We start from the raw sequence: 25,296 nt of genomic DNA, 5'->3' as shown, positions 1-25,296 counted from the left end.
GGCGGGGGATTATTGGCTTATCGGCAAGGTAATTGCCGATACCGATAATGCCCAAAATCGTGATTATCGGCCATACCAATAATCGGTCGATCCCTAATATACACATACCCCTAGTCGTCCCCCCCCCCCCCCCCCCCCCCACTCCAGTAAAAAAAAAAAAAAACTTATTGTACGGCAGTGTTTCCAAAAGCCTCCAGCTGTTGAAAAACAACAACTCACTGGCTGTCAAGGCATGCTGGGAGTTTTGCAACAGCTGGAGACACCCTGTTTGGGAAACACTGCCGTAGGGTATTTATGTGGCTGATTGAAATACCCTATTTAGTCCTCAAATGCGCATGGCGCTCTCTAACTTCGGAGCCCTGTTGTATTTCAAGGAAAGAGTTTAGGGCCACATATGGGGTATCTCCGTACTCGGGAGAAATTGTGTTACAAATTTTGGGGGGCTTTTTCTCCTTTTACCCCTTATGAAAAGGAAAAGTTGGGGTCTACACGAGCATGTTAGTGTAAAAAAAAAATTTTTTTTTACACTAACATGCTGGTGTTGCCCCATACTTTTAATTTTCACAAGCGGTAAAAGGAAAAAAAAGACCCCCAAAATTTGTAACACAATTTCTCCTGAGTACAGAACTACCCCTGATGTGGGCGTAAAGTGCTCTGCGAGCACACAACAAGGCTCAGAAGTGAGAGCGTGCCATGTACATTTGAGGTCTAAATTGGTGATTTGCACAGGGGTGGCTGATTTTACAGCGGTTCTGACATAAAAGCAAAACAATAAATACCCAGATGTGACCCCATTTCGGAAACTACACCCCTCACGTATTGTAATAAGGGGTGCAGTGAGCATTTACACCTCACAGGTGTCTGACAGATTTTTGGAACAGCGGTCCGTGAAAATGAAAAAGTTGAAAGCATGCAACTGTCCAAAATATCTTAGTTTGCTTAAGAATTAAGATTTCCCTTCACTATAAACTAAGGGGCCCAAGCCAACCCCTCACATTATCCCTCTTCCACCAAACTTTACAATTGGCCTCAAAGCCATGGTAATGTTCTCCTGATATTTGCCAAACTCATACTAGTCCATCATATGGCCAAATAGAAGAGTGTGATTTGTTACTCCACAGAACATGTCTCCACTGCTCCAACATCCAGTGGTGGTGTTCTTTACACCACTCCTTCATATGCTTAGCATTGTGCTTGGTAATGTAAGGCTTGCCTGCAGCTGCTAGGCCATGGAAACCATGCTATGAAGCTCCTAGCACATGGTTCTCTTGCTGATTTTATGCACTATGTAGCTCAACACTTGGTGAAATTGCTCTTTAGATTTATGTGGTCTACCACTTTGTTGCTGAGGTTACCAAATACTTCATTTATTTTTTTTCTAACAGCAGTATTTACAAGTTCATTGCTTAAGATCGATCGAGGAAAAAAGAAATTCCACAAACTAATTTGTTGCAACTGTGGAATCCTATTACAGTATCAGACAGACTGCATTGGTAGGTGGTTGAATGATTGAGATTTGAGAATGATTAAGAGGTATGTCTTAATATTTTTGTCATTTCGTACAGGCCTAAACAAAATGCTACGTGACGTAGCATGTTGTTTAGGCCTGTGCTAAATGACAAAAATATTAGGACATACCTCTTAATCATTCTCAAATCTCAATCATTCAACCACCTACCAATGCACGTTCTACAACTTTCCTTGACACTGAGGGCACGGGTAGTCTAAGTCAGCGGCGTATACATCAGCTAACCCCACCCTAGCTGCGGCCAGTGGCAGTTATCCTGATTACATAACTGAAGACCGTAGGGTCCAGGTGCAGCCATATGAGCAATAGTTTAACAACTTTAACATTGTCAGACCAACCTGAACAGGGATAGCAGAGACAGGGTACTTAATCATAAAGAATATGGGGGATATTTATCATTGTTGTCTTTGGAATGTGTGTTCTAAAGTGTTTTTTTTTTGCTATGGTTTTGCTTATGGGCAGTACATTCATCGTACTACCAAGGAGGGTTGATACATTTGGCGTACAAAAGCAAAAAACAATAAATCACTCCAGAACACTATTTTGTATAATTCCCCCTTTCCTCTGAAACTTTTTGTGAGACTCTATGAAATTTTTCTCCAAAGGCAGTTCATTCAGTAAGTGCAGCTTTACAATAGTGCAGTCAGTAAGTGCAGCCACACAACAGTGCAGTCAGTGAGTGCAACCACACAGCAAAGCAATCAGTGAGTGCAGCCATACAGAGAATATTCAGGGGTATCTATCTATCTATCTATCTATATATATATATATATATATATATATATATATGTGTGAACAAACCTTCTTCATTATGAACTTGAACAAAAACAAGCAACTATCAACTTAGATAACTTATTATTTTTCAGAATAAAAGCAATCTGACTGGTTGTTATAGGCAACTGAACCACTCTTGTCTACACAGGTTTTGATAAATCTTCCCCAATATCTATACATAAAGGCATCCTCTATGCCAAGAAGGAAAAAAAGTTTCTACACCAGCACAGAAGAAGATTCTTTTCTGTAAAAGCATTATTTTTGTTATGCAGAAAAATAGAAAAAGGATAATTCCTATTTAACCCCTTAACGATGCAGGATGCAAATGTACGTCCTGGTGAGCTGGTACTTAACGCACCAGTAGGTACATTTACATCCTATGTATAACCGCGAGCATCGGAGCGATACTCGCGTCATGCACGGCAGGTACCGGCTGCTGATAGCAGCCAGGGACCCGCCAGTAATGGTGGACATTCGCGATCGCATGGATGTCCGCCATTAACCCCTCAGATGCCGTGATCAATACCGAACATGGCATCTGCAGCATTGCGGTCACTAAAATGGATGATCAGATCGCCCGCAGCGTTGCTGCTGCGATCCGATCATCCAGCATGGCAGCCGGAGGTCCCCTCACCTGCCTCCGCTGCCTTCCATGGGTCTTCTGCTTCTGCTCCGCTGCCTTCCATTGGTCTTCGAGCAGACCGGAGCAGAAGATGACCGATAATACTGATCAGTGCTATGTCTTATGCATAGCACTGAACAGTATTAGCAATCGATTGCTATAAATAGTCCCCTATGGGGGACTATTAAAGTGTAAAAATAAAAGTAAAAAAAAAGTAAAAAATTGTGAAAAACTGTCTCCCCCAATAAAAACTTAAATTGTCCCATTTTCCCTATTTCACCGTCAAAAAGGGTAAAAAAAAATAGTTTATATACATATTTGGTATCGCCGCGTGCGTAAATATCCCAACTATTAAATATCCCAACTATTAAAATAAAATGTTAATGATACCGTACAGTGAACAGCGTGAACGTAAAAAAAAAGTCCAAAATAGCTGCATTTTTATGACATTTTATTCCCAAAAAAATTTATAAAAAATGTATTAAAAGTTTTATATAAGCAAATATGGTATCAATAAAAAGTACAGATCACGGCGCAAAAAATTTGCCCTCATACCGCCGCTTATACGGAAAAATGAAAAAGTTATAGGTCTTCAAAATAGGTGGATTTTAAACGTACTAATTTGGTAAAACAGTTTGCGATTTTTTTTTTTTTTAAGTGCAACAGTAATAGAAAAGTATGTTATCATGGGAATCATTTTAATCGTATTGACCCAAAGACTAAAGAACACGTCACTTCTACCGTAAATTGTACGGCGTGAAGACGAAACCTTCCAAAATTTGCAAAATTGCGGTTTTCTTTTTAATTTCCCCACACAAATAGTATTTTTTGGTTTGCGCCATACATTTTATGGTAAAGTTAGTGATGGCATTACAACGGACAACTGGTAGTGCAAAAAACAAGCCCTCATACTAGTCTGTGGATGCAAATATAAGAGTTATGATTTTTTTGAAGGCGAGGAGGAAAAAAACCAAAACATCAAAATAAAATTGTCTGGGCTGAGTCCTTAAGGGGTTAAATGGGAACTGTCAGATTCAAAAACTTTTTATATGTTGTTCATCTTGGTAAAATATTAACATTTATAATATACCTAATAAGAAAATGTTATCTCCTTTTTATATAAATTATAGCTTTTAAATAAGACCACTGAGGGTCCCATTACCAATCCTGTCTGGCTGCAGCTTCGTCTTTGTCCCAGTTGAAGCACAAACAGGGACACAGTCCAGGAAGTAAGGGTGGGAATAGCACTTCTCACTCCTGTCCTGTCAATAAGACTCCTGACTGAAAACAAAGAAGAGGGGGTTACAGAGCAGCCTGTAGTGATTGGATGAATAGACCCAGCACAGCAGACTCAGGGAGGAAGATTAGTCATGCACAGTGAGGGCAAGAGACGGACATGCCCCCTCCAGAGCACAGGTTGAAAACCCAAGTGAGATAAATATAGGTGCTAGACACGTAAATTAATTATTTTTACATGATCAAAATAAGGTACTGAGTAACATTCTTTTTTTTGTGGGATATGACAGGCACTTGTTAAACCCTTTTTCTGTGTCACTGTCTCTGACTGCTGCTTGTCATTATTGCCTGCCTTTTCATAGCTAATACACCACAATATAAACCTTAGTATGTAACTTTTATGATTTTTTTAAGGTGAGTAATGAAAAAAAATATTGTACCATTGACTATTTTCATTTTTTTCACTATTACCCAACATGAGTGTGGAATAGGTGAATTGTTTTGCTTTGGTTACTGTTCAGAGGGGTATTTAAGGGATTATACAGCAAAGAACTGAGTTACCACAGCCTAACAGTTTTCCATTTGCCATGAGATGCTGTCAAGTTTTTGTGTCTGCATTATCACTATGCATATACCAAAATGAAAATACCAAGAGGAGTCACTTGTAAATTTAAAGAGTACCTGTCACCAAACAACATTTTTAATATATTGTTCCTTATGTAATTATAAGACACTTTGCTATTTACTTGCTGTTAATATTCTGTACCTTTACATGTTTTTAATGTGACTGAAAAAACAGCCAGGTGGCTCTGTTCTTTTCCCTGCTGCAAGTCAAACAGTTAGTTTAGTCTCCTCCCAGCCTGGCAGGAGATCAAACTCAGGAAGTGCGTGCGGAGCATGGTGGGGCACAGCTCTCGCAGGCTTTAGTGAAGTCGCGCCTGCTGGGGAACATCCACTTTTTCCTGCCGGGAGCTCACACAATGTGAGCACGTGTACTAGCCTGTTAGGTTGGTATGATGTACCTATAACTGTATTTTGTACCTATAACTGTATTTTGTACTTTATTGACTGTATTTTGTACTTCATTTTTAGTAGTTACATTTGGGCACCTTATGCACACAGCACTTTATTAAGGCACTTCGTACCTGATATGTTATTAATCTTATTTATACTATAATTCTTAATGCCTGCTGTGTTGCTATTATATTATATGTATATACACAGAGAGATGGATTTCTATTAGTGCAATCTTGCCATGATGGTCATATTTTTAACTATTGTTTATGCTGCGAGCAGGTTATGGTAATACCGCCCTATTTTTTTAATGTCTTTATTCCTCCTTTTTATTGTATGTAAAAATAACTTTTTCATTATGTTTCAATAAAATTTTGCAACTTTACATATTAAATTTACAAGGGACTGCACTTAGTATTTTCCTTTTGGTTTATGATGTATATGGAGTTCACCTTACTTTTGCGGTGATACGAGATATGATAGCATGGGGGCTACTTTAGCATTACACTAATTATAGGGTGTGTGTCAGGATCCGGGTACTGTGAGGATACTGGTGGTGGATCCTCTGTGTCAGTGGGGTGATGACGTGGGCCGTACCAGGGGAACGGAGTCTAAGGGGTTACTGGTATTCACCAGAGCCCGCCACAAAGCGGGATGGACTTGCTGCGGCAGGTAACCCCCAGGTCTTTCCACCCGATAGCGACTCAACCCCGACTGACTGCTGAGATAGGCGCGGTACAAGGGATTAGGCAAGAGCAAGGTCGGACGTAGCAGAAGGTCAGGGCAGGCAGCAAGGATCGTAGTCAGGGGCAACGGCAGGAGGTCTGGAACACTGGCTTGGGACATACAAGGAACGCTTTCACTGGCACAATGGCAACAAGATCTGGCGATGCTGAGAAGGGGAAGTGAGGTATTATAGGCATGGACACAGGTGAATTCACTAATTTGGGCCAGGTACCAATCAGCGGCGCACTGGCCCTTTAAATTGCAGAGAGCCGGCGCGCGCGCCCTAGGGAGCAGGGCCGCGCATGCTGGGACTGAACAGACAGGGAACGGGTCCGGTAAGCAGGCTGGGATGTGAACCGCGAGCGGGCGCTTCCCGCATCGCATCCCTGCTAGGGACACTATCGCAGCGCTCCGGGTCAGCGGGTCTGACCGGGGCGCTGCGAGCAGGTAAACGCTGAGAGCGCTCCGGGGAGGAGCGGGGACCCGGAGCGCTCGGCGTAACAGTACCCCCCCCCCCCCCTTGGTCTCCCCCTCTTTTTGGAACCCGAAAATTTGTGAATGAGGTCCTTGTCGAGGATATTATTCTCGGGTTCCCATGACCTCTCCTCAGGACCGCAATTCTCCCAATCTATGATAAAAATTTTTTTACCTCTGACCGTCTTAGACGCGAGAATTTCTTTAACAGAGAAGACATCGGAGGAACCGGAGACAGGAGCAGGAGCGACAACCTTGGGTGAGAAGCGGTTAAGGATAAGCTGTTTAAGGAGAGAAACATGAAAAGCGTTAGGAATGCGAAGAGAAGGGGGAAGAAAGAGTTTGTAGGAGACAGGAATGATTTGGCATTTGATTTTAAAGGGTCCAAGATAACGTGGTCCCGATAACAGACCCGAACAAAACCAGCGACATCTGCTTCCAGGGTAGGCCACCAATATAAACGGGAGATGAGTTGGATGGACTTCTTGACGCCAGCATGGCCGGCGAGGTGCGAGGAATGTCCCCACCTGAGGATCTTGAGGCGCTGGCGTGGGGGAACGAAAGTCTTTCCAGGAGGTGTTTGTCTGATAGAAGCTGGAGAAGAGGAGATCAGACACTCAGGAGGAACAATGTGTTGCAGGGGGGCTTCCGTTTCGGAAGCATCAGAGGAACGAGAAAGGGCATAAGCCCTGATATTTTTGTCAGCAGGTCGAAAATGAATCTCAAAGTTAAATCGGGCAAAAAACAACGACCACCTAGCCTGGCGTGGGTTCAACCGTTGGGCAGACTGAAGATACAAGAGATTCTTGTGATTCGTGAAGATGACAATTGGGTATTTGGAACCCTACAGCAGGTGCCTCCATTCTTCGAGGGCAAGTTTAATGGCCAGCAGTTCTCGATCACCAATGGAGTAATTTTTCTCCGCTGGAGAGAAAGTCTTAGAAAAGAAACCACAAGTAATGTTATGTCCAGAAGAGTCTTTTTGTAGGAGTACAGCTCCGGCTCCCACCGAGGAGGCGTCTACCTCCAGCAAGAAGGGCTTAGATGGATTAGGTCTGGAGAGTACAGGAGCAGAAGAAAAGGCAGTTTTGAGACGATTGAATGCCTCATCCGCTTGGGGAGACCAGGACTTAGGGTTGGCGTTCTTCTTGGTGAGGGCCACAATTGGAGCCACAATGGTGGAAAAGTGCGGAATAAACTGTCGGTAGTAATTGGCAAACCCCAAGAAGCGTTGGATAGCTCGGAGTCCGGAGGGGCGTGGCCAATCTATAACGGCTGACAGTTTGTCTGGGTCCATTTGAAGTCCCTGGCCAGAGACTAAATAACCTAGAAAGGGAAGAGATTGGCATTCAAAGAGACATTTTTCTATCTTGGCAAATAATTGATTGTCACGGAGTCTCTGGAGCACTAGACGGACATGACGGCGGTGTTCTTCGAGGTTAGAAGAAAAAATCAAAATGTCGTCCAGGTAAACCACAACACAGGTATATAACAGATCTCGAAAAATTTCATTCACAAAGTCCTGGAAGACAGCAGGGGCGTTGCAGAGCCCAAAGGGCATAACCAGATATTCAAAATGTCCGTCTCTGGTATTAAATGCGGTCTTCCACTCATCCCCTTTCCTGATGCGGATGAGATTATATGCACCTCTTAAATCCAATTTGGTGAAGATGTTAGCGCCACGTAGGCGGTCAAAGAGTTCTGAGATAAGAGGCAGGGGATAGCGTTTTTTTATAGTGATCTTATTAAGACCACGGTAATCGATGCTCGGCCGCAAGGAACCGTCTTTTTTGGAGACAAAGAAGAACCCCGCTCCGGCAGGGGATGAAGACTTGCGGATGAATCCCCTCTTTAAATTTTCTTGGATGTAATCCGACATGGCTTGTGTTTCAGGAGCTGACAGAGGATAGATCCTGCCCCGGGGTGGAGTAGTACCAGGAAGGAGATCAATAGGGCAGTCATAAGGCCTGTGAGGAGGCAAAGTCTCTGCTTGTTTTTTGCAAAAAACATCGGCATAGTCCAGATAGGCCTTGGGGAGACCAGGTATAGGAGGAGCCACAGGGGTTTGACTGGTGGGACTGGGAGCAGACGTGAGGCATTTTTTGTGGCAAGAAGCACCCCAGTTCTTGATCTCCCCGGTGGTCCAGTCAAGGGTAGGAGAATGGCGTTGGAGCCAAGGCAGTCCGAGAAGAATTTCAGAAGTGCAGTTAGAGAGGACCAGAAATTCAATTTTTTCGTGATGAGGTCCAATGCACATTAACAGGGGTTCTGTGCGGTAACGCACAGTGCAGTCCAATCTTTCTCCATTAACTGAAGTGATGTAGAGAGAGAGGTCTGGCGAGACTGGTCACTGGGATGTTGAACCTGTTAACGAAAGAGGCCAAAATAAAATTTCCTGCAGAGCCTGAATCCAAGAAGGCCACAGCTGAGAAGGAGGAGTTAGTAGAAGAAGAAATCCGCACAGTAAGACGTGGAGAAGCAGAGTTCACACCTAGAGCTGTCTCACCTTTGTGCGGAATCGGAGTGCGTCTTTCCTGACGTGGAGGACGGATAGGACAATCCTTCAGGAAGTGTTCGGTACTGGCACAGTACAGGCATAGGTTCTCATTGCGGCGGCGTGTCCTCTCTTGTAGAAATTGGATGGCGTATTCGCCTACAGAAGAATTAACCCTGGACCAGGTTCAGCAAGGCAGTTTCGGCAGAAGAAGCTCGGGTTGGTTCCTCGAAGACACTACGAACCTCAGCGAAGAAGGACTGTACAGTGGCAGTGACAGGATCATTGCGGTCCCAGAGCGGTGTAGCCCATGACAGGGCCTTCCCAGACAGGAGACTAACCACGAAAGCCACCTTTGACCGTTCAGTGGGAAATTGGTCCGACATCATCTCCAAATGCAGGAAACATTGCGAGAGAAAATCACAGCATAGTTTAGAGTCCCCATCAAATTTGTCCGGCAAGGATAAGCGGAGGCTGGAAGCGGCCACTCGCTGCGGAGGGGGTGCAGGAGCTGGCGGAGGAGATGGTTGCTGTAGCTGTGGTAAAAGCTATTGTAGCATAACAGTCAGTTGAGACAGCTGATGGCCTTGTTGCGTTATCTGTTGCGACTGCTGGGCGACCACCGTGGTAAGGTCAGCGACAACTGGCAGCGGGACCGCAGCGGGACCTCAGCGGGATCCATGGCCAGATCTACTGTCAGGATCCGTGTACTGTGAGGATACTGGTGGTGGATCCTCTGTGTCAGTGGAGTGATGACGTGGGCCGTACCAGGGGAACGGAGTCTAAGGGGTTACTTCACCAGAGCCCGCCGCAAAGCGGGATGGACTTGCTGCGGCAGGTAACCCCCAGGTCGTTCCACCCGATAGCGACTCAACCCCGACTGACTGCTGAGATAGGCGCGGTTCAAGGGATTAGGCAAGAGCAAGGTCGGACGTAGCAGAAGGTCAGGGCAGGCAGCAAGGATCGTAGTCAGGGGCAACGGCAGGAGGTCTGGAACACTGGCTTGGGACATACAAGGAACGCTTTCACTGGCACAATGGCAACAAGATCCGGCGATGCTGGGAAGGGGAAGTGAGGTATTATTGGCATGGACACAGGTGAATTCACTAATTTGGGCCAGGCGCCAATCAGCGGCGCACTGGCCCTTCAATTCGCAGAGAGCCGGCGCGCGCACGCCCTAGGGAGCGGGGCCGCGCGTGCCGGAACTGAACAGACAGAGAACGGGTCCGGTAAGCAGGCTGGGATGCGAACCGCGAGCGGGCGCGTCCCGCATCGCATCCCTGCTAGGGACACTATCGCAGCGCTCCCGGTCAGCGGGTCTGATTGGGGCGCTGCGAGCAGGTAAACGCTGCGAGCGCTCCGGGGAGGAGCGGGGACCCGGAGCGCTCGGCGTAACAGTGTGTATTATCTAGTTAGGTTGGTTTGGTATTAACATATATTTTGTCATTTTGGTAATCATTATCACTATGCAGTATGTTTCTAGTGCTGACCCTTAACAGATGTAAATCACAGAAAAATAGACTAATTAAAATGTAACTTTAATTAGAAGCCCATAAAACACAGGGTACGACTAACATAAACCACAAGTATAGATATATTTATGGAATTGGTGATTAATGATTTGGAGTCTTTGTCTGATCAGGGTCCTATTAGACAGAATTTAATAAAAGAGATGTCTGCGTTACTACAATTAGAGAAGGATGAGGGGATCATAATTAAACCCTCTGACAAGGGAAGGAATATGGTCGTAATGGACCATGATCCCTATAAGAGAATGTGTCTTGATATACTTTTGCGTCCAGACAATTATGAAATTCTGACTCATGATCCAGCTGAGAGTTATCAATTAGAGTTGAGAGGTTAATTGTCTGATGCAATTATCAATTATGCAAGATCAGGGGCTTATCAGTCCAGCAGAATTAAAATTCCTATAACCTGACACCACAATGAAAGCAACATTTTATTGTTTCCCCAAGGTCCATAAAGGGACCAATCCACTCAAGGGGAGACCTATTGTGTCAGGGGTGAACTCCCTTACTCACGGGATTAGTCTTTATGTGACCAGGATTTTACGGGGTTTTGTAACATCTCTTCCATCGTATGTGAGAGATACGATGGCCATCCTCAAAAGGATTGAAAGTGTCCCCATTGATCATAATGTCTACCTGCAAGTATAGACGTTGAATCGTTATACAGCTCTAATCCGCATGAAAAGGGTATATTTTCAGCGGAATTCTTTCTGCAATCTAGAGGCAATCACCTTGGCCCTCACAATAATTTTGTCATCTCGTTATTGCGGTTTATACTCCTGTACAATTTCTTTCTGTATGACCGCCAATTCTTCAACTCAGGGTCACCGCTATGGGGAACCCTTGTGCCCCCACATATGCAAATCTGGGTTGCTGGGAGGGCACGGTCGTGTTCCTCCCTGAGGAAACAAGATGGTCATCATGCATCAAATTATGGATGCTTTACATAGATGACATTTTTATTTTATGGGGAGGGAGTGTAGAGGACTTCAAGTACTTTATCCACACACTCAATGACAATCAGATTGAGTTATTTTTCACCTATGAGATAAACCTGCACGAATTGTCTTTCTTAGATGCAAAGGTCTTTAAAAATCAGGAGGGGGCCTCTCACCTACCCTTTATCGCAAATCTACGGCGACAAACTCTCTTCTACACTGGTCTAGTTATCATCCTACATCCCTTAAAAAGGGAATACCAAAGGGACAATACCTGCGGTTATGCAGGAATTGTTCGTCTGAGTCAGATTTTGAACATAAATCATTACAGCTTTGCCAACGGTTTCTGGACAGGGGTTACCCTTTGGACACATTTAACGCTGCTTATTTGTTCGCAAAAGAGGCAAATCGTGAATTTCTGTTATCCCCCAAAAAAGAGAGAACCCCTGATGGCCTTACTAGAATCATAGGGACCTTTGAAGATAGATCAGCCTCTGTATATAGGATCCTTTCTAAACATTGGAGAATATTACAAGAGGACCCCCTATTAGATCGGGTAATCTCTTACAGACCCTTGATCTCTTATAAAAAGGGTCGGAGTCTTAAAGACAGACTAGTTCATAGTCACTATACCCGGACGAAACCTCCTAGTACCTGGTTGCCCTCGAGACCTAAAGGTACTTCCCCTTGTGGCTCATGTGTAGCCTGTGTAGATGTCCCCAAAATCAATTGGGTTGTGAGTTCTACCACAGGGAAAGCATTTTATTCTTGGGATTTTTCTAACTGTAAATGAAGAGGTCCGATTTATATTTGCCAATGTAGCTGTCCAAAAGATTATGTGGGGAAGACTTTGAGAGAACTTAGGAGAAGGGTGGGGGAACACCTTGGCGATGTTCGCCACAACAGAAACACCTCAATTGCGAAACATATACATGAAACCTATGGAGGTAATGTTTCTTGTCTAAAAATTTTTGTCCTGGAAGTAGTTCGTCCCTCCCGTTGCAAGGGAAATTTTGATAAACTATTATTAAAAAAAGAACTGCAATGGATTTTTAGAATGAGGTCACAAGCCTCCATGGGCTGAATGAAGCCATAGCTTTTGGAAGCTTCATTTAATATTGGTTTGATGGTGTCTCTGAGGTTTATTTTTTACCTCCTTATTCTTTATATGTGTTATTTTTAACCCTATCTGATTGCAGATCCAAGCCCTAGGATATCAGCACATTTATTTGTGCATACTCTGTCTCTTATTTAATGGTTCAAGATCATGTAAACCATATGTGTATATCTATTATTTATTTATTGGGACCCAATTATTTGAGTGCACACACTAATGCATTATAAATACAGTGACTGGGCTGTGTTTAGTGTGATCATGCATGACGGAAGTCTTACCCTTTTATCTATTATGCATGATTAACATTTTGGGTCTTCATTAAAACTTATGTGTAAGCTGTGATTCTAACAGAATATCGCTATCTGTGCTTACAATATCTTGCATGCTTACTGTGGCATCTTATGAATGGCTAATATTAATATCTGCTTGATAGATGTGACTCTAACCAATATCTCTACACTGAGTCTGCTTCATTTGTCCATATATGCTATGGCTTACATGTTTGATTACTATCTGTATACAGCTATCATCTGTATATGCTATGTCTTACATGTTTGAATACCATCTGTATACAGGTGCTGTATGGAACCTGTTGCACTCGCTTGCATGCGTTATGCCTTGCATATTTTGTTTCTAATTCTATCTGTATGCAGGGTGGGCCATTTATATGGATACACCTTAATAAAATAGGAATGGTTGGTGATATTTACTTCCTGTTTGTGACACATTAGTATATGTGAGGGGGGAACTTTTCAAGATGGATGGTGACCATGGCGGCCATTTAGAAGTTTGCCATTTTGAATCCAACTTTAGTTTTTTCAATAGGGTCATGTGAAACATCAAACTTATTGGGAATTTTGCAAGAAAAACTATGATGTGCTTGGTTTTAACTTAACTTTATTATTTCATGAGTTATTTACAAGTTCCCTTACGTCCTAACCAGTAGCACAGATGGGGTATTCCACCCCCCGCGAACTGGTAGGACAGATGGAAGTTTTATTGAACCTAATTAAACAATCAGTAAAGACACACCCACAACACCCTGTATAAGTAAGAGGGTCATCCTCTGCTCCATTGTGTTTTTTTCTGTCCTCCCGGACAGTGGGACAGATGGTGACTCCCTTACTCCTGTTATATAATAGGAGGGGGGGGGGGGTTTCTTACTTGCAAATTTGGGCATAGTTTGCGCCCATCTGCTTCTATACCTCGGAGCCGCGACTCCAATCGCGGTCCCGGCCGGAAGTGCGTCAGCGGCGTCTGACGTCACTTCCTGTTTCTCTTTTCGCTCCCGGCTCGTTTTTTTCCGCCGTTTTTGCTAATAATGCGGCGAAACCAAGCGAGGAGCCTCTTTCCATAACCCTCTAACTAATAGGGTTCCTTTCTTTCCTGTTTTTTAAGACAGGATTTCTTTATCTCTGTAACTCCGCCTTGTGGGCGGAGTCTTGTTTTGGCGCCAGCCAGGAGGATATTTAAACTCCCCCTAGGCTGTCATTCAGCCTCCTAGAGCGCAGAGCTGTTGGTACTTCCACAGTCCTGTCTTTTGAGTCTGGTAGTGCATCCTTGCGGATACTACTGTTTCCCTATCCTATATCTTACCTGGTCTCTTGCTGAGAACTTTGGGTATTTTAAATTATATTTTAGCTAGCCGCAATTTTTTTCTTGCCGCTACATTATCTAATCCGCCAAGCGCAAGCACCTCTCTTGCCATCACTGCAATACTCCCCTTGCGGATAATTATGAATTTTCCAGGTGCCCTCCTTGTAGGGCTAAGTCTCTACCTTCCCACCAGACTGAACCTACAGTCCAAGATATGTGTGGGTCTCCTCTAACATGTCGGCTATGCAAGCCTCTATTGAGGAGCTGAAACACGTTGTCACTCAGAAACGCGCCAGACCTTCTTCACCTCCCAGAATGGAGACGTCTGTGGACGTGAAGCTGTCAATGGCCATCCTAAGCTGAACGTACCTGCTCTCCTCAGATAGGTGGTCCCTGCTGAGGCAGACTGCTGCCCGGCAAGTACCGGCATGGGAGACTGCCTCTCAATCCAAGGTGCCATTGACATTTTAAAACAAAAGAAAAAAGAGAAAAAAAAAAGGATGAGGAGGTCACTGCATCCTATTTCTTTCCGCTGGGAAAGACCCAGCGTCTTCTGAGATCCATCCGGTCGGGGGACCAGGATGTTGATCCCGGGGAAGCCTCTACCTCCGCCTCTAAGGGACCTGGGGTCTTTAAAGCGGATGATACCCTTCTGTCCGTGCTTAGAACGGAATGGAAAAAAACAGAAAAGGGTCCGGTCTTAACTAAAAGATTTAAGACCATGTTTCCTATACAGGAATCTCAGCTTTCCTCCTGGGGCCCTGTCCCTAAGGTTGACATGGCAGTTGCCAAACTGTCCAAGAGGACAGTGGTCCCTGCTGAGGATGGGTCTTCCTTGCAGGATCCAATGGATCGGAAGGCTGACTGTGCCATGAGGCGCTCCTACTCCACTGCTTCTGCGTCTGCATCAGTGGCGATAGCTTGTTCTGAGGTAGCAAACCTTTTGAAGACCCGCCTTTCTAACATCCAGTCGGATTTGGACCAGGGGGTTCCTAGAGATGAAATTCTTTCATCCTTCAAGACGTCCAATCTGGACGTTGATTTTTTGTGCGATGCTTCCACCCAGCATCTTAAATTGGCCTCCAAGTCTATGGCCCTGGCTTCCGCTGGACGACGTCCTCTGTGGTTAAAACCTTGGAAGGTTGACAACTCTTCCAAGAACACCTTATGTGCTATGCCTTACGAACCCGGCATTCTTTTCGGAGCTGAGCTGGACCGCATTATGGAGGGACTTTCTGACAAGAAAGGCAAGTCCCTTCCTTATTCCTACTTTCGTGGTCGAGGGCGGCGCTCTGGGGGCGGATCAGCCCCCCAGCCTAAGCCTCAGAGAGAATGGGGTAATCAACGCCGGGGCGGAAAGCGCTCCCGTGGCCCCAAAGACAACAGAAAGCTCTGACTGTGGGCTTCTACGAAGCTCTGGGTTCCTTGCCGAGGTGACCTTTCCAGTTTCCCATCCTGCCCCCCAGATTCCAGTTGGTGGTCGTCTTCACCATTTTTCATGCGCCTGGTCCCTCCACATTCAGGACCCTTGGGTCCTGAGATTAATCTCGGATGGTTATTCGATAGACCTCGAATCAATTCCTCCATCCAATTATGTGGAGACAAGAGTTCTTTCACCAATCAAACAGGGGGGGCTAGAATCCTACATTCTGGAATACATCCAGAAGAATGCCTTAGAGGAAGTTCCTCTTGCAGAGCGGGGGTCAGGAATTTATTCTCCAGTCTTCCTAGTTCCCAAGGTAACAGGAGACTGGCGGATGATTATAGATCTGAGATATCTCAATCAGTATGTGAAGCACAAACGCTTTCGTATGGAAACTATTCAATCTGTGGTCAACCTCATCTCGCCAGGGGATTACCTGGCTATTCTGGATCTAAAGGATGCTTACCTTCATATTCCTATTCATCCGGTATCCAGAAAGTATCTAAGGATCGCAGTTCAGGTAGGGGGAGTTCTAAAACACCTCCAGTTTGTAGCCCTCCCGTTTGGAATTTCTTTGGCCCCACACACATTTACCAAAGTGGTGGTAGCGGTAGTTGCTGCTCTAAGGCTCCAGGGGCTCAGCATCGTTCCCTACCTAGACGATTGGCTCCTCAGAGCTCCTTCTTCTGCGATCCTGTCCCAACATCTGCAACTAGCAGTATCCTTCCTTCACCAGTTAGGGTGGATAGTCAATTGGGCCAAATCCAATTTCCTCCCAACGACCACAGGAGAGAGGGTTAACCTCCAATCTCCTCGAGATTCGAGCCATCAGATTAGCACTCCTCCACTTTGCTTCTCTTCTTCAAGGGAAAGCAGTAAAGATCCAATCCGACAGCATGACGGCTGTATTGTACATCAACAAGCAGGGAGGCACTCGATCACAAAGCCTCCTCAGAGAGGTGGGTCTGATCTTGGATTGGGCAGAGAGGAACCTAACCCACCTGTCGGCAGTTCACATTCGGGGATCTCTCAATGTGATCGCCGACCGCCTGAGCAGAGGACTTTCAACTGGAGAATGGTCTCTCCATCCAGAGATGTTCAAACAAATAACTCTCAGGTGGGGTATGCCAGAAATAGATCTTATGGCAACAAGGTTCAACACCAAAGTGGTGAGATTTTGTTCCCTGTACAGGGAAGACAACCCAGTAGCAATCGATGCTCTCTCAATCCCATGGAGGTTCAGGCTGGCCTACATCTTCCCTCCAATTTCCTTGATCCCAAGGGTATTGATGAAAATCAGGCAGGACCAAGCCTCTGTCATAGCCATAATTCCATTTTGGCCCAAGAGAGCTTGGTTTACCCAACTCTTGCAAATGAGTCGGGGACAATTCTGGAGGCTTCCCCCAGAGCAAGCACTAGTGTCGGGGGACACTCACAGCTGCTCAAATCTTCAAATGTTCAACCTGACAGCCTGGAGGTTGACCAGTCCCTTCCACATCTAGAAGGGCTTTCTAGTGCGGTCTTGAATACCCTCTCGCATTCCAGAGCGGAGTCCACTAACAGAGCCTATAAAAGAATTTGGACAACTTTTCAGTCTTGGTGCTCCAAGAAACAACTACCTGGACAGAATCCAGCTGTTGCCACAATCCGCAACTTTCTCCAGGAGGGATTAGACAAGAATCTATCCCCTTCCACACTCAGAGTTCAGGTATCAGCCATCTCTGCCTTTCTCAATAAACCATTATCTCAAGACCCACTAGTCAAAATATTCTTGAGGGGATCCTCAAAGTTAAAACCTACAATTATACAACCTGTCCCAGCATGGGACTTATCGATGGTGCTCAAGGGGTTAGCATCTCCCCCCTTTGAGCCCTTGGAGGAGGTGGACATGAAGTTTGTTACCATTAAAATAACTTTTTTACTGGCAATCACTTCAGCCAAAAGGATTGGGGAACTTCAAGCGCTCTCGGCACTTGAACCATATACTAAGTTTTTGCCAGATCGAGTGTTACTCAGATTCATGCCATCCTTTATACCTAAAGTTCCATCATTCCAAAATATTAATCAGGTTATATCCCTGCCAGTATTTTCTCCTCCTCCATCCTCCAATGAAGATAGTGCTCTTCATTGCCTCGAGATGTCTCCAGATCTATATAAGAAGATCTTTGGAGTTTCGGAAGGATGAAAATCTGCTAATTCTCTTTTCAGGACCCAAGAGAGGTCTTAAAGCTTCAAAGCCCTCCATCAGTAGATGGGTAAAAGATGCCATTCGTATTTCCATGGTATCCCAAGGTAAGGAGCCTCCTGAGTTTGTAAAAGCTCATTCCACCAGGTCTGTATCTACCTCCTTTGCGGAAAGGAGTCTTGTTCCCTTGGAACATATATGCAAAGCTGCTTCCTGGAGTTCACTCTCCACATTTATCACCCACTACAGACTTGACAGTAGATTGGCCGATTTCTCCTCATTGGGACGGACAGTATTATCTGCCGTCAGGCATGAGAGCCCTCCCTCATAGGGTTTCTGCTTGCCATTTCCCCATCTGTGCTACTGGTTAGGACGTAAGGGAATCGTTAATTTCTAACGATAATTTGTTTTCCCTTAGTCCTAACAGTAGCACAACTTTCCCTCCCTAGTTAAGTTATTTTCTTCTATTATTTGCCTTTAGTTCTTCTTGTTACTACACAATGGAGCAGAGGATGACCCTCTTACTTATACAGGGTGTTGTGGGTGTGTCTTTACTGATTGTTTAATTAGGTTCAATAAAACTTCCATCTGTCCTACCAGTTCGCGGGGGGTGGAATACCCCATCTGTGCTACTGTTAGGACTAAGGGAAAAAAATTATCGTTAGAAATTAACGATTTCTGACCACTTATAAAATGTGTTCAATGTGCTGCCCATTGAATTGGATTGTCAATGCAACCCTCTTCTCCCACTCTTCACACACTGATAGCAACACCGCAGGAGAAATGCTAGCACAGGCTTCCAGTAGCCGTAGTTTCAGGTACTGCACATCTCGTATCTTCAGAGCATAGACAATTGCCTTCAGATGACCCCAAAGTTAAAAGTCTAAGAGGCTCAGATCGGGAGACCTTGGGGGACATTCAACTGGCCCACGATGGCCAATCCACTTTCCATTAAACTGTTCATCTAGGAATGCTCAGACCTGACCCAAATTGATGGTATGGTGTGGTATATGGCGTACAAAGATAGTGGGGCCATTCTTCATCAATAGAAACCTCAAGGCCACTGGATATGCGAAATTGCTACATGATGATGTGTTTCCCCCTTTATGCACTGAAGCTGGCACGTTCCCTGAGTTTTTCCAGCAAGATGATGCACCACCACATTATGGGTGTCAGGTCCAAGCATTCATAGATGAACAGTTTCCTGGAAAGTGGATTGGTCGTCGTGGGCCAGTTGAATGGCCCCCAAGGTCTCCCGATCTGACCCCCCTCAGGCTTATCTTTGGGGTCATCTGAAGGCAATTGTCTATGCTGTGAAGATATGAGATGTGCTGCACCTGAAACTACGTATACTCGAATCCTGTGCTAGCATTTCTCCTGCAGTGTTGCTATCAGTGTGTGAAGAGTGGGAGAAGAGGATTGCATTGACAATCCAACACAATGGGCAGCACATTGAACGCATTTTATAAGTGGTCAGAAACTTGTAAATAACTCATGAAAGAATAAAGTTACGTTAAAACCAAGCACATCATAGTTTTTTCTTGTGAAATTCCCAATACGTTTGATGTGTCACATGACCCTCTTCCTATTGAAAAATAAAAGTTGGATTCAAAATGGCCGCCATGGTCACCACCCATCTTGAAAAGTTTCCCCCCTCACATATAATAATGTGCCACAAACAGGAAGTTAATATCACCAACCATTCCCATTTTATTAAGGTGTATCCATATAAATGGCCCACCCTGTATATGTGCTAACCCTCCTAACACATAGGCTTAGACCCACAGTGTATATTTTACATTCAATATACTTTGGGATTTCCTATATTTCTTTTTTCAGCTACCATCAAATAATATACTTAGCTGTGGCATTGCTAATTCCCTATTATATTTTGTATATCTATAATTGTGTATCTAATCACACATAGTTGAGGGATATGCCCGACTAGAGTGGTAGCTGCTTTTTTGTAGCTAGTTAGTTAGGTAACTGCAGGGGAAGGGTAGCATAGAATAGGAGGTTCCAGTGCGGGACTGTCCTTTTTAGGGCGATAATTCCGCCTAGGGATAGGGCTTTTGATAGGGACTATTATAGGGAGTGACAGGCTCCCGCCCCCGGCCCAACTGTTGTCCCCTCCTGCACCCTTCCCTGAGCCATCGGGGGATAGGGCTAGTTAGATACATACTGTGTATACTTTTTCTTATGAGCTTATCTATCGGTTGCATTTTCTTCTTCTGACAAATGGACCCTGTAGTGGTTGATGTGATCTGTGTTGTGTGCTTTATCAGAGGCATCTAGAATTATTGTGGTGTTTTATTCACCCTATTATATTAATTATCGTTTGTGAATATAATTTACGTTCGTGGTACCCCGTGTTTTATGTTACATTTTAATTAGTCTATTTTTCTGTGATTGATAATTTAGTCGATAGACTGTATACCTGAATTCTGTGATATATCCCTTAACAGATGTACAACTGTATCTGATGATGTCCTTGCTCATCGACTCTAGCTTTTAACTTCTGCACAGCATGTGCATTGTGTTGTTCTGGCTGCTACTTTAAGACTGGTAATTGGTATATAATGTATTGCGGAACATTTCTCTGTTTTATGGTATATTAGTTCCGGTCCTGTACCCTAGCTCAGTATCCCTGAAGAAGCTAAACACGAAACAAGTGGTTAGGGTCTGAGGTGGAGGTCCTACTGTTATATGTTGCCTAATTTGGGCATGCTGTTGTATATTTTTGTTTCATAATTGATATTGCAATTTGCCGTTTATTGGCATTGCCTAAAATATATCCCCTGACTGTATAATCCTGCCTATCACCTGATATTCACCCCCATTATTAAAAGTTCAAGCCCCTATGATGATCCCAAAATGTCACACTGCCGCTCAGCCTATCGCCGGCCGAGGCGGGACTTCGCTGTGGCCGGTGATTGGCTGAGAGCAGTATTACTCACCGACCACCGGCAACCAGAAAGAGTATTGCGGCGGAGGCCGAAACGGGTTACCGGAGGCACCGATGGAGCTGCAGCAGGTATGTATCCCTTTATTTTTTTTTTTACTGTCCGAAGTATAAAACACAATTTTTACATCCCGGAATACTCCTTTAACTAAAAAGCCACCAGAGTCACAAAACAAAAATCACTAGAATGTGTATGCATAATAAACCAATTATAGCCTGAATTTTTCTCTTCTGCAGATTCTGTTAACTCTGCTCATTCCCTCTGAATAGGCAACCACATGTTTTCTGGTCCAACTTGTCTCCATGTGGATTAGCAGACACGAAAGGGGTGGATAGAGAATTGTGATGAATAACAGAGATCTCTTGTCTATCCATGGTTTTAGTTAGAAAATCTCCGAGGACAACAGGCAGCTTACGGCCAATTTATGTTTTAGGAGCTGAATGTTTTTTTTCCACATAGCCCATATAAACGTTCAACAAAACTGTAAGAAATATCATCTATAAGTAATGGGTTTCCTGGCTCAGAAAGAACAATAAACTTAAGTGCAGAAAAAAAGGGAAAATTAAGACTAGTTTCACTTCTCGGTATTGTGATGTTAAAGAGAAAAGCTATTACTAGGAATAATTGTTTACTATAAATACTTTAAAATTAATAATGCACCTTATTTAACTGTGAAAATGACTTCAGTATGAAATTAACTAAAAACTTCTTGAAGAGAAAAGACACAGAAGAAAGACTTGGAGACAGGACACAGTCTGCAAGGGAATATTGTGCCAGAAGTGTAAGAGGTGCAAGCAAGGAGAAGAAGATGGATTGGATGTGGGAACATGCCAAAGAAGATTTTCACAGTTCTAGGAATAGAGTAAGACAAAATCTTATGGAGACACAATCAATCAAAGAGAATATGCATTTGCCCAACTTTTTTTTAGTAGAATGATCTTATTTTGAACAGTTTGAAATTTTTATCTCTCAGAACAAAATGTAGTTGCTGCCTATTCAAACGATGGCAAAATCTTTTTTGTCAGATGGATAGACATCTAAAACTGGACGGCCACCCTAAATTTTTATGAGCCAACTGACATGTTAATATACAGTATTCATTGATTAAGTAATACAGCAGCGGAGGAGACTATTTTTTTGTTTATTCTTTCTTTGTATGTACCGTGCTAATACATTTAACTACATTCTTATGGATAACCAGAAATAACATAGAATTAGAGAAATTCTGAAAAGCTATGCCAACATAACCTCACTTCGGTCTCAATTACCATATGTCAAATGCAAGCCTACACCTAAAATGAAAAACTGACCATATATTATGCAATAATTTAAAAGTTTAAGTAATAGCCAAAGTTTGCAAACATGGATTTTTGTTTTGTACTGCCCATTTTTAGAAAAGTATTAGCCTTTTCGTAACTGATATTAAACTGTCATTTCTCAGCATGTTCTTTTGGGTCTGGTTGGAAAGTATGAAGCAGACTCAGGTCCTGAACCTGCTCCATATAGGGCAAATGCCGGCTGCTATCTGCCCCTGGCACCCAGTGTCATAATAGATATCAGTCCAGTGCTGGCCATTAAACAATCTAGATATTAGATATGATTGCGGCATCTAGTCAGTTGATTTATAGGTGCCAAGGATGTTGTGGTTCCAATTGGCACCCCTGTGATGCAATCGTGGGGTGAGCGAACAGTTGTCATAGAAGCTCTAGGCCTTCTAAATGCCTCTGTGGATACTGTGAAAGATCTGCTAGTACAACTACTCTCTAAACGCTGTATATGACCTAGAAAAACAAAATTAAAAACATGTATGCCAGAAATGCAGATTTTTGATCTAATCACATCCCAGAAAAAATGGGATAAAGAGTAAACAAAAAGGCATCTACTCTAAAAAATGGCACTGATAAAAAAAAACTCCAGATCATGGAGCAAAAAATTTGCCCTCCCACACGTCTAGATTTTGGAAGTGGCAGAAGGTTCTAGACATAAAGTCACTCCAGTCTGGATATGTGCTGTGTTGCAGTCCAAAACCTGATTTCACAGCTGTGTGAGCATTGCCAGAGAGCAGCAGAAAGGAGTTGCTCTGAAGCAAGACCAGTTTGTCTATAGTATAATGGATAATGGCATACTGCACCAAAAAATATTGACTTTTGACTGAAGTTTTGGATAAGAAGCTTATGTAAAGAACCTGACGTGAAGGACTAAAGTTTCTGTTATGCTGTACGCTGCAATTCAATTTATTGCTGTATGTGAATTGTTAAAATGTGCATGTATGTCATTAGATCTCACGTAAAATTAGATAATGTCACCTGAAGGATTAGAGTATAGAAAAAAAGACACCCCTAAAGACAAAGGTGCAGTAAAACGTAACTTTTACTAGTCAATTCCTCAAAAAATTCAGCAAATAAACAACAAAATCCTGTCAGGATTTAATAAATCTGTCTCAGAGAATTTGAGTAGTTTTACAGGAGTCCTCCCATAATAGGGGAACTCCACATTGATCCCTATAAAACAAAAACATAAAGGATATATCACTAGAAGAGCATACACAACTGGTTAATCGCATCACAGGTATGTAAAGAACACAGTGGGTCTCAGTTACTAATCTGAAACCGATAATTAAGCAAATAGAATAGAAAACAACGGAAAACCACTTAAAGTCCTGGGAACAGCATGGATTGTGCTAATAATAATTGTTTCCACACAAAGAGGCCACAAAGTAAGGTGGTAAAGGACAAAGGTACAAAACATGTCCCGTACAGAATTAATGCAATTGAGAGGTTCCCTGCACATAGTCTTTCCCCGGAACAAGCCAGAAATCCTGCCACTTCAGGTTATTAACTGATAATTACCCCCTGAGGATGTTCATTTGACTTCTCTGATCCCCAGTTTGGATAGAAATGTGTTGGGATTATAAAATTGTATATACACTGTGTTTTTTACACACATGTGGTGCTATTATCTAGTATGCTTTTCCAGTGCTATATTCTTTATGTGATTTGTTTTATAGGGATCAATGTGTACTTCCCCTATTATTGGAGGAACTCGTGTAAGATTACTAAAATTTTCTAAAATGGATTTAATGAATCCTGACAGGATTTTGTTGTTTCTTGGTGATTGTTGCATGGGTAGATTCACTATGTTTGGTAAAGGGAGGGTGTGAGCCTGCACCACTCACTATGTTTATTTGGTGGATTTTATTAAGAATTGACAAGTAAAAAGTATGTTTTACAACAACTTTGTCTTTAGGGACTTCTTTTTTGTACTGAACTGGCTGTTTGGGTACGCTTGCTGATAAGCTTTTCTGAGGGGTCCCATTGTACAATACATTTAAAATTGTTGTACCCGTCCTGACCAATAAAATAAAGGTAACAAATGTGCAATTTTGTGGGGCAATACATTTTTAAACACAGCCTCCAACACAGATGTGAGAACAGTCTAATTTATCAGAGTAAGCTGATTTTGCTGCATAGCTAAAAAACATTATAACAAAAAACACATTACCTATGACAGACATTCTTTTTCTGATATTGTTGAAGTCTAATATGGCTAATAGCTGGTATGTTACGATTTTTCCCATTTCTTGCACAGTTATAGTCTCGGGTGTTCGTGATTTAAATATAAAGCCAAAATTCCTTGCAGCGGTAACCAATGCACCTTCATCTGGTGACTGAACTTGGTAAAAAAGTTCCCCTGTGCAGTAAAAAAGAAATGGAATACAAAGAATGATTAAAAAGCAAAATATTCCAAAAACTTTCCCATAAAAAGGCATTTGTCATAACTTTTCAAAATTATTTAATTTGCAGTAAAGCAAAAGATGCCATAAAGCTACAGGTATATATGATGGGAAACTTATGAAACTGAACAATGGTGCTAGTGTAAAGAACTAATAATTACTTCAAATTATTATTAACTGCGCTAACTTGGTACAGGCTTGTAATGCGGGTGACATGATGAAAATGGTACTTACCATAGGCCGACTCATGGTCGGTTGATGATAATCATCAGGCTTGGTGCATGGGCGGCACTCCAGGAGCACACTGATGTCACCGCTGCAGCTTCCTCACTCGGCCCTTGCTATACAAGGGTTTATACACATGATTTGCTATACACATGTTTATTCCCTTTGTGTGTATTGTAACTAAACAAAAAAAGGAGGAAAAAAAGCAAACTGGACATAGCGTCACACCAAAATCCAAAAATGGGCTGGACAAAATGATTGGCACCCTTTCAAAATTGTGGATAAAAAAAGATTGTTTCAAGCATGTGATGCTCCTTTAAACTCACCTGGGGCAAGTAACAGGTGTGGGCAATATAAAAATCATCTGAAAGCAGATAAAAAGGAGAGAGGTTCACTTAGACTTTGCATTGTGTGTCTGTGTGTGCCACACTAAGCATGGACACCAGAAAGAGGAGAAGAGAACTGTCTGAGGACTTGAGAACCAAAATTGTGGAGAAATATCAACAATCTCAAGGTTACAAGTCCATCTCCAGAGATCTAGATTTGCCTTTGTCCACAGTGTGCAACATTATCAAGAAGTTTGCAACCCATGGCACTGTAGCTAATCTCCCTGGGCATGATTGGAAGAGAACAATTGATGAAATGTATCAACGCAGGATAGTCCAGATGGTGGATAAGCAGCCCCAAACAAGTTCCAAAGATATTCAAGCTATCCTGCA

The 25,296-nt window shown here is 43.2% G+C and overlaps 1 protein-coding gene across 6 annotated transcripts in view; it reads right to left on the bottom strand.

Moving 5' to 3' along the window:
* Positions 1 to 25,296, bottom strand: part of ATP8B4 (ATPase phospholipid transporting 8B4 (putative)) — a 517,140-nt gene that overhangs the window by 123,929 nt on the left and 367,915 nt on the right. For all 6 annotated transcript variants that reach the window (XM_056572217.1, XM_056572215.1, XM_056572212.1 and 3 more), the window contains one exon: positions 24,121 to 24,309. In XM_056572217.1, the coding sequence (XP_056428192.1) occupies positions 24,121 to 24,309 (189 nt within the window). The remainder of the gene's footprint in view (positions 1 to 24,120; positions 24,310 to 25,296) is intronic.

The sequence above is a fragment of the Hyla sarda genome, chromosome 4 (assembly GCF_029499605.1).
Source record: "Hyla sarda isolate aHylSar1 chromosome 4, aHylSar1.hap1, whole genome shotgun sequence".
Classification (NCBI taxonomy): Eukaryota; Metazoa; Chordata; class Amphibia; order Anura; family Hylidae; genus Hyla; species Hyla sarda.
This window is presented reverse-complemented; position numbering and strand designations above follow the sequence as displayed.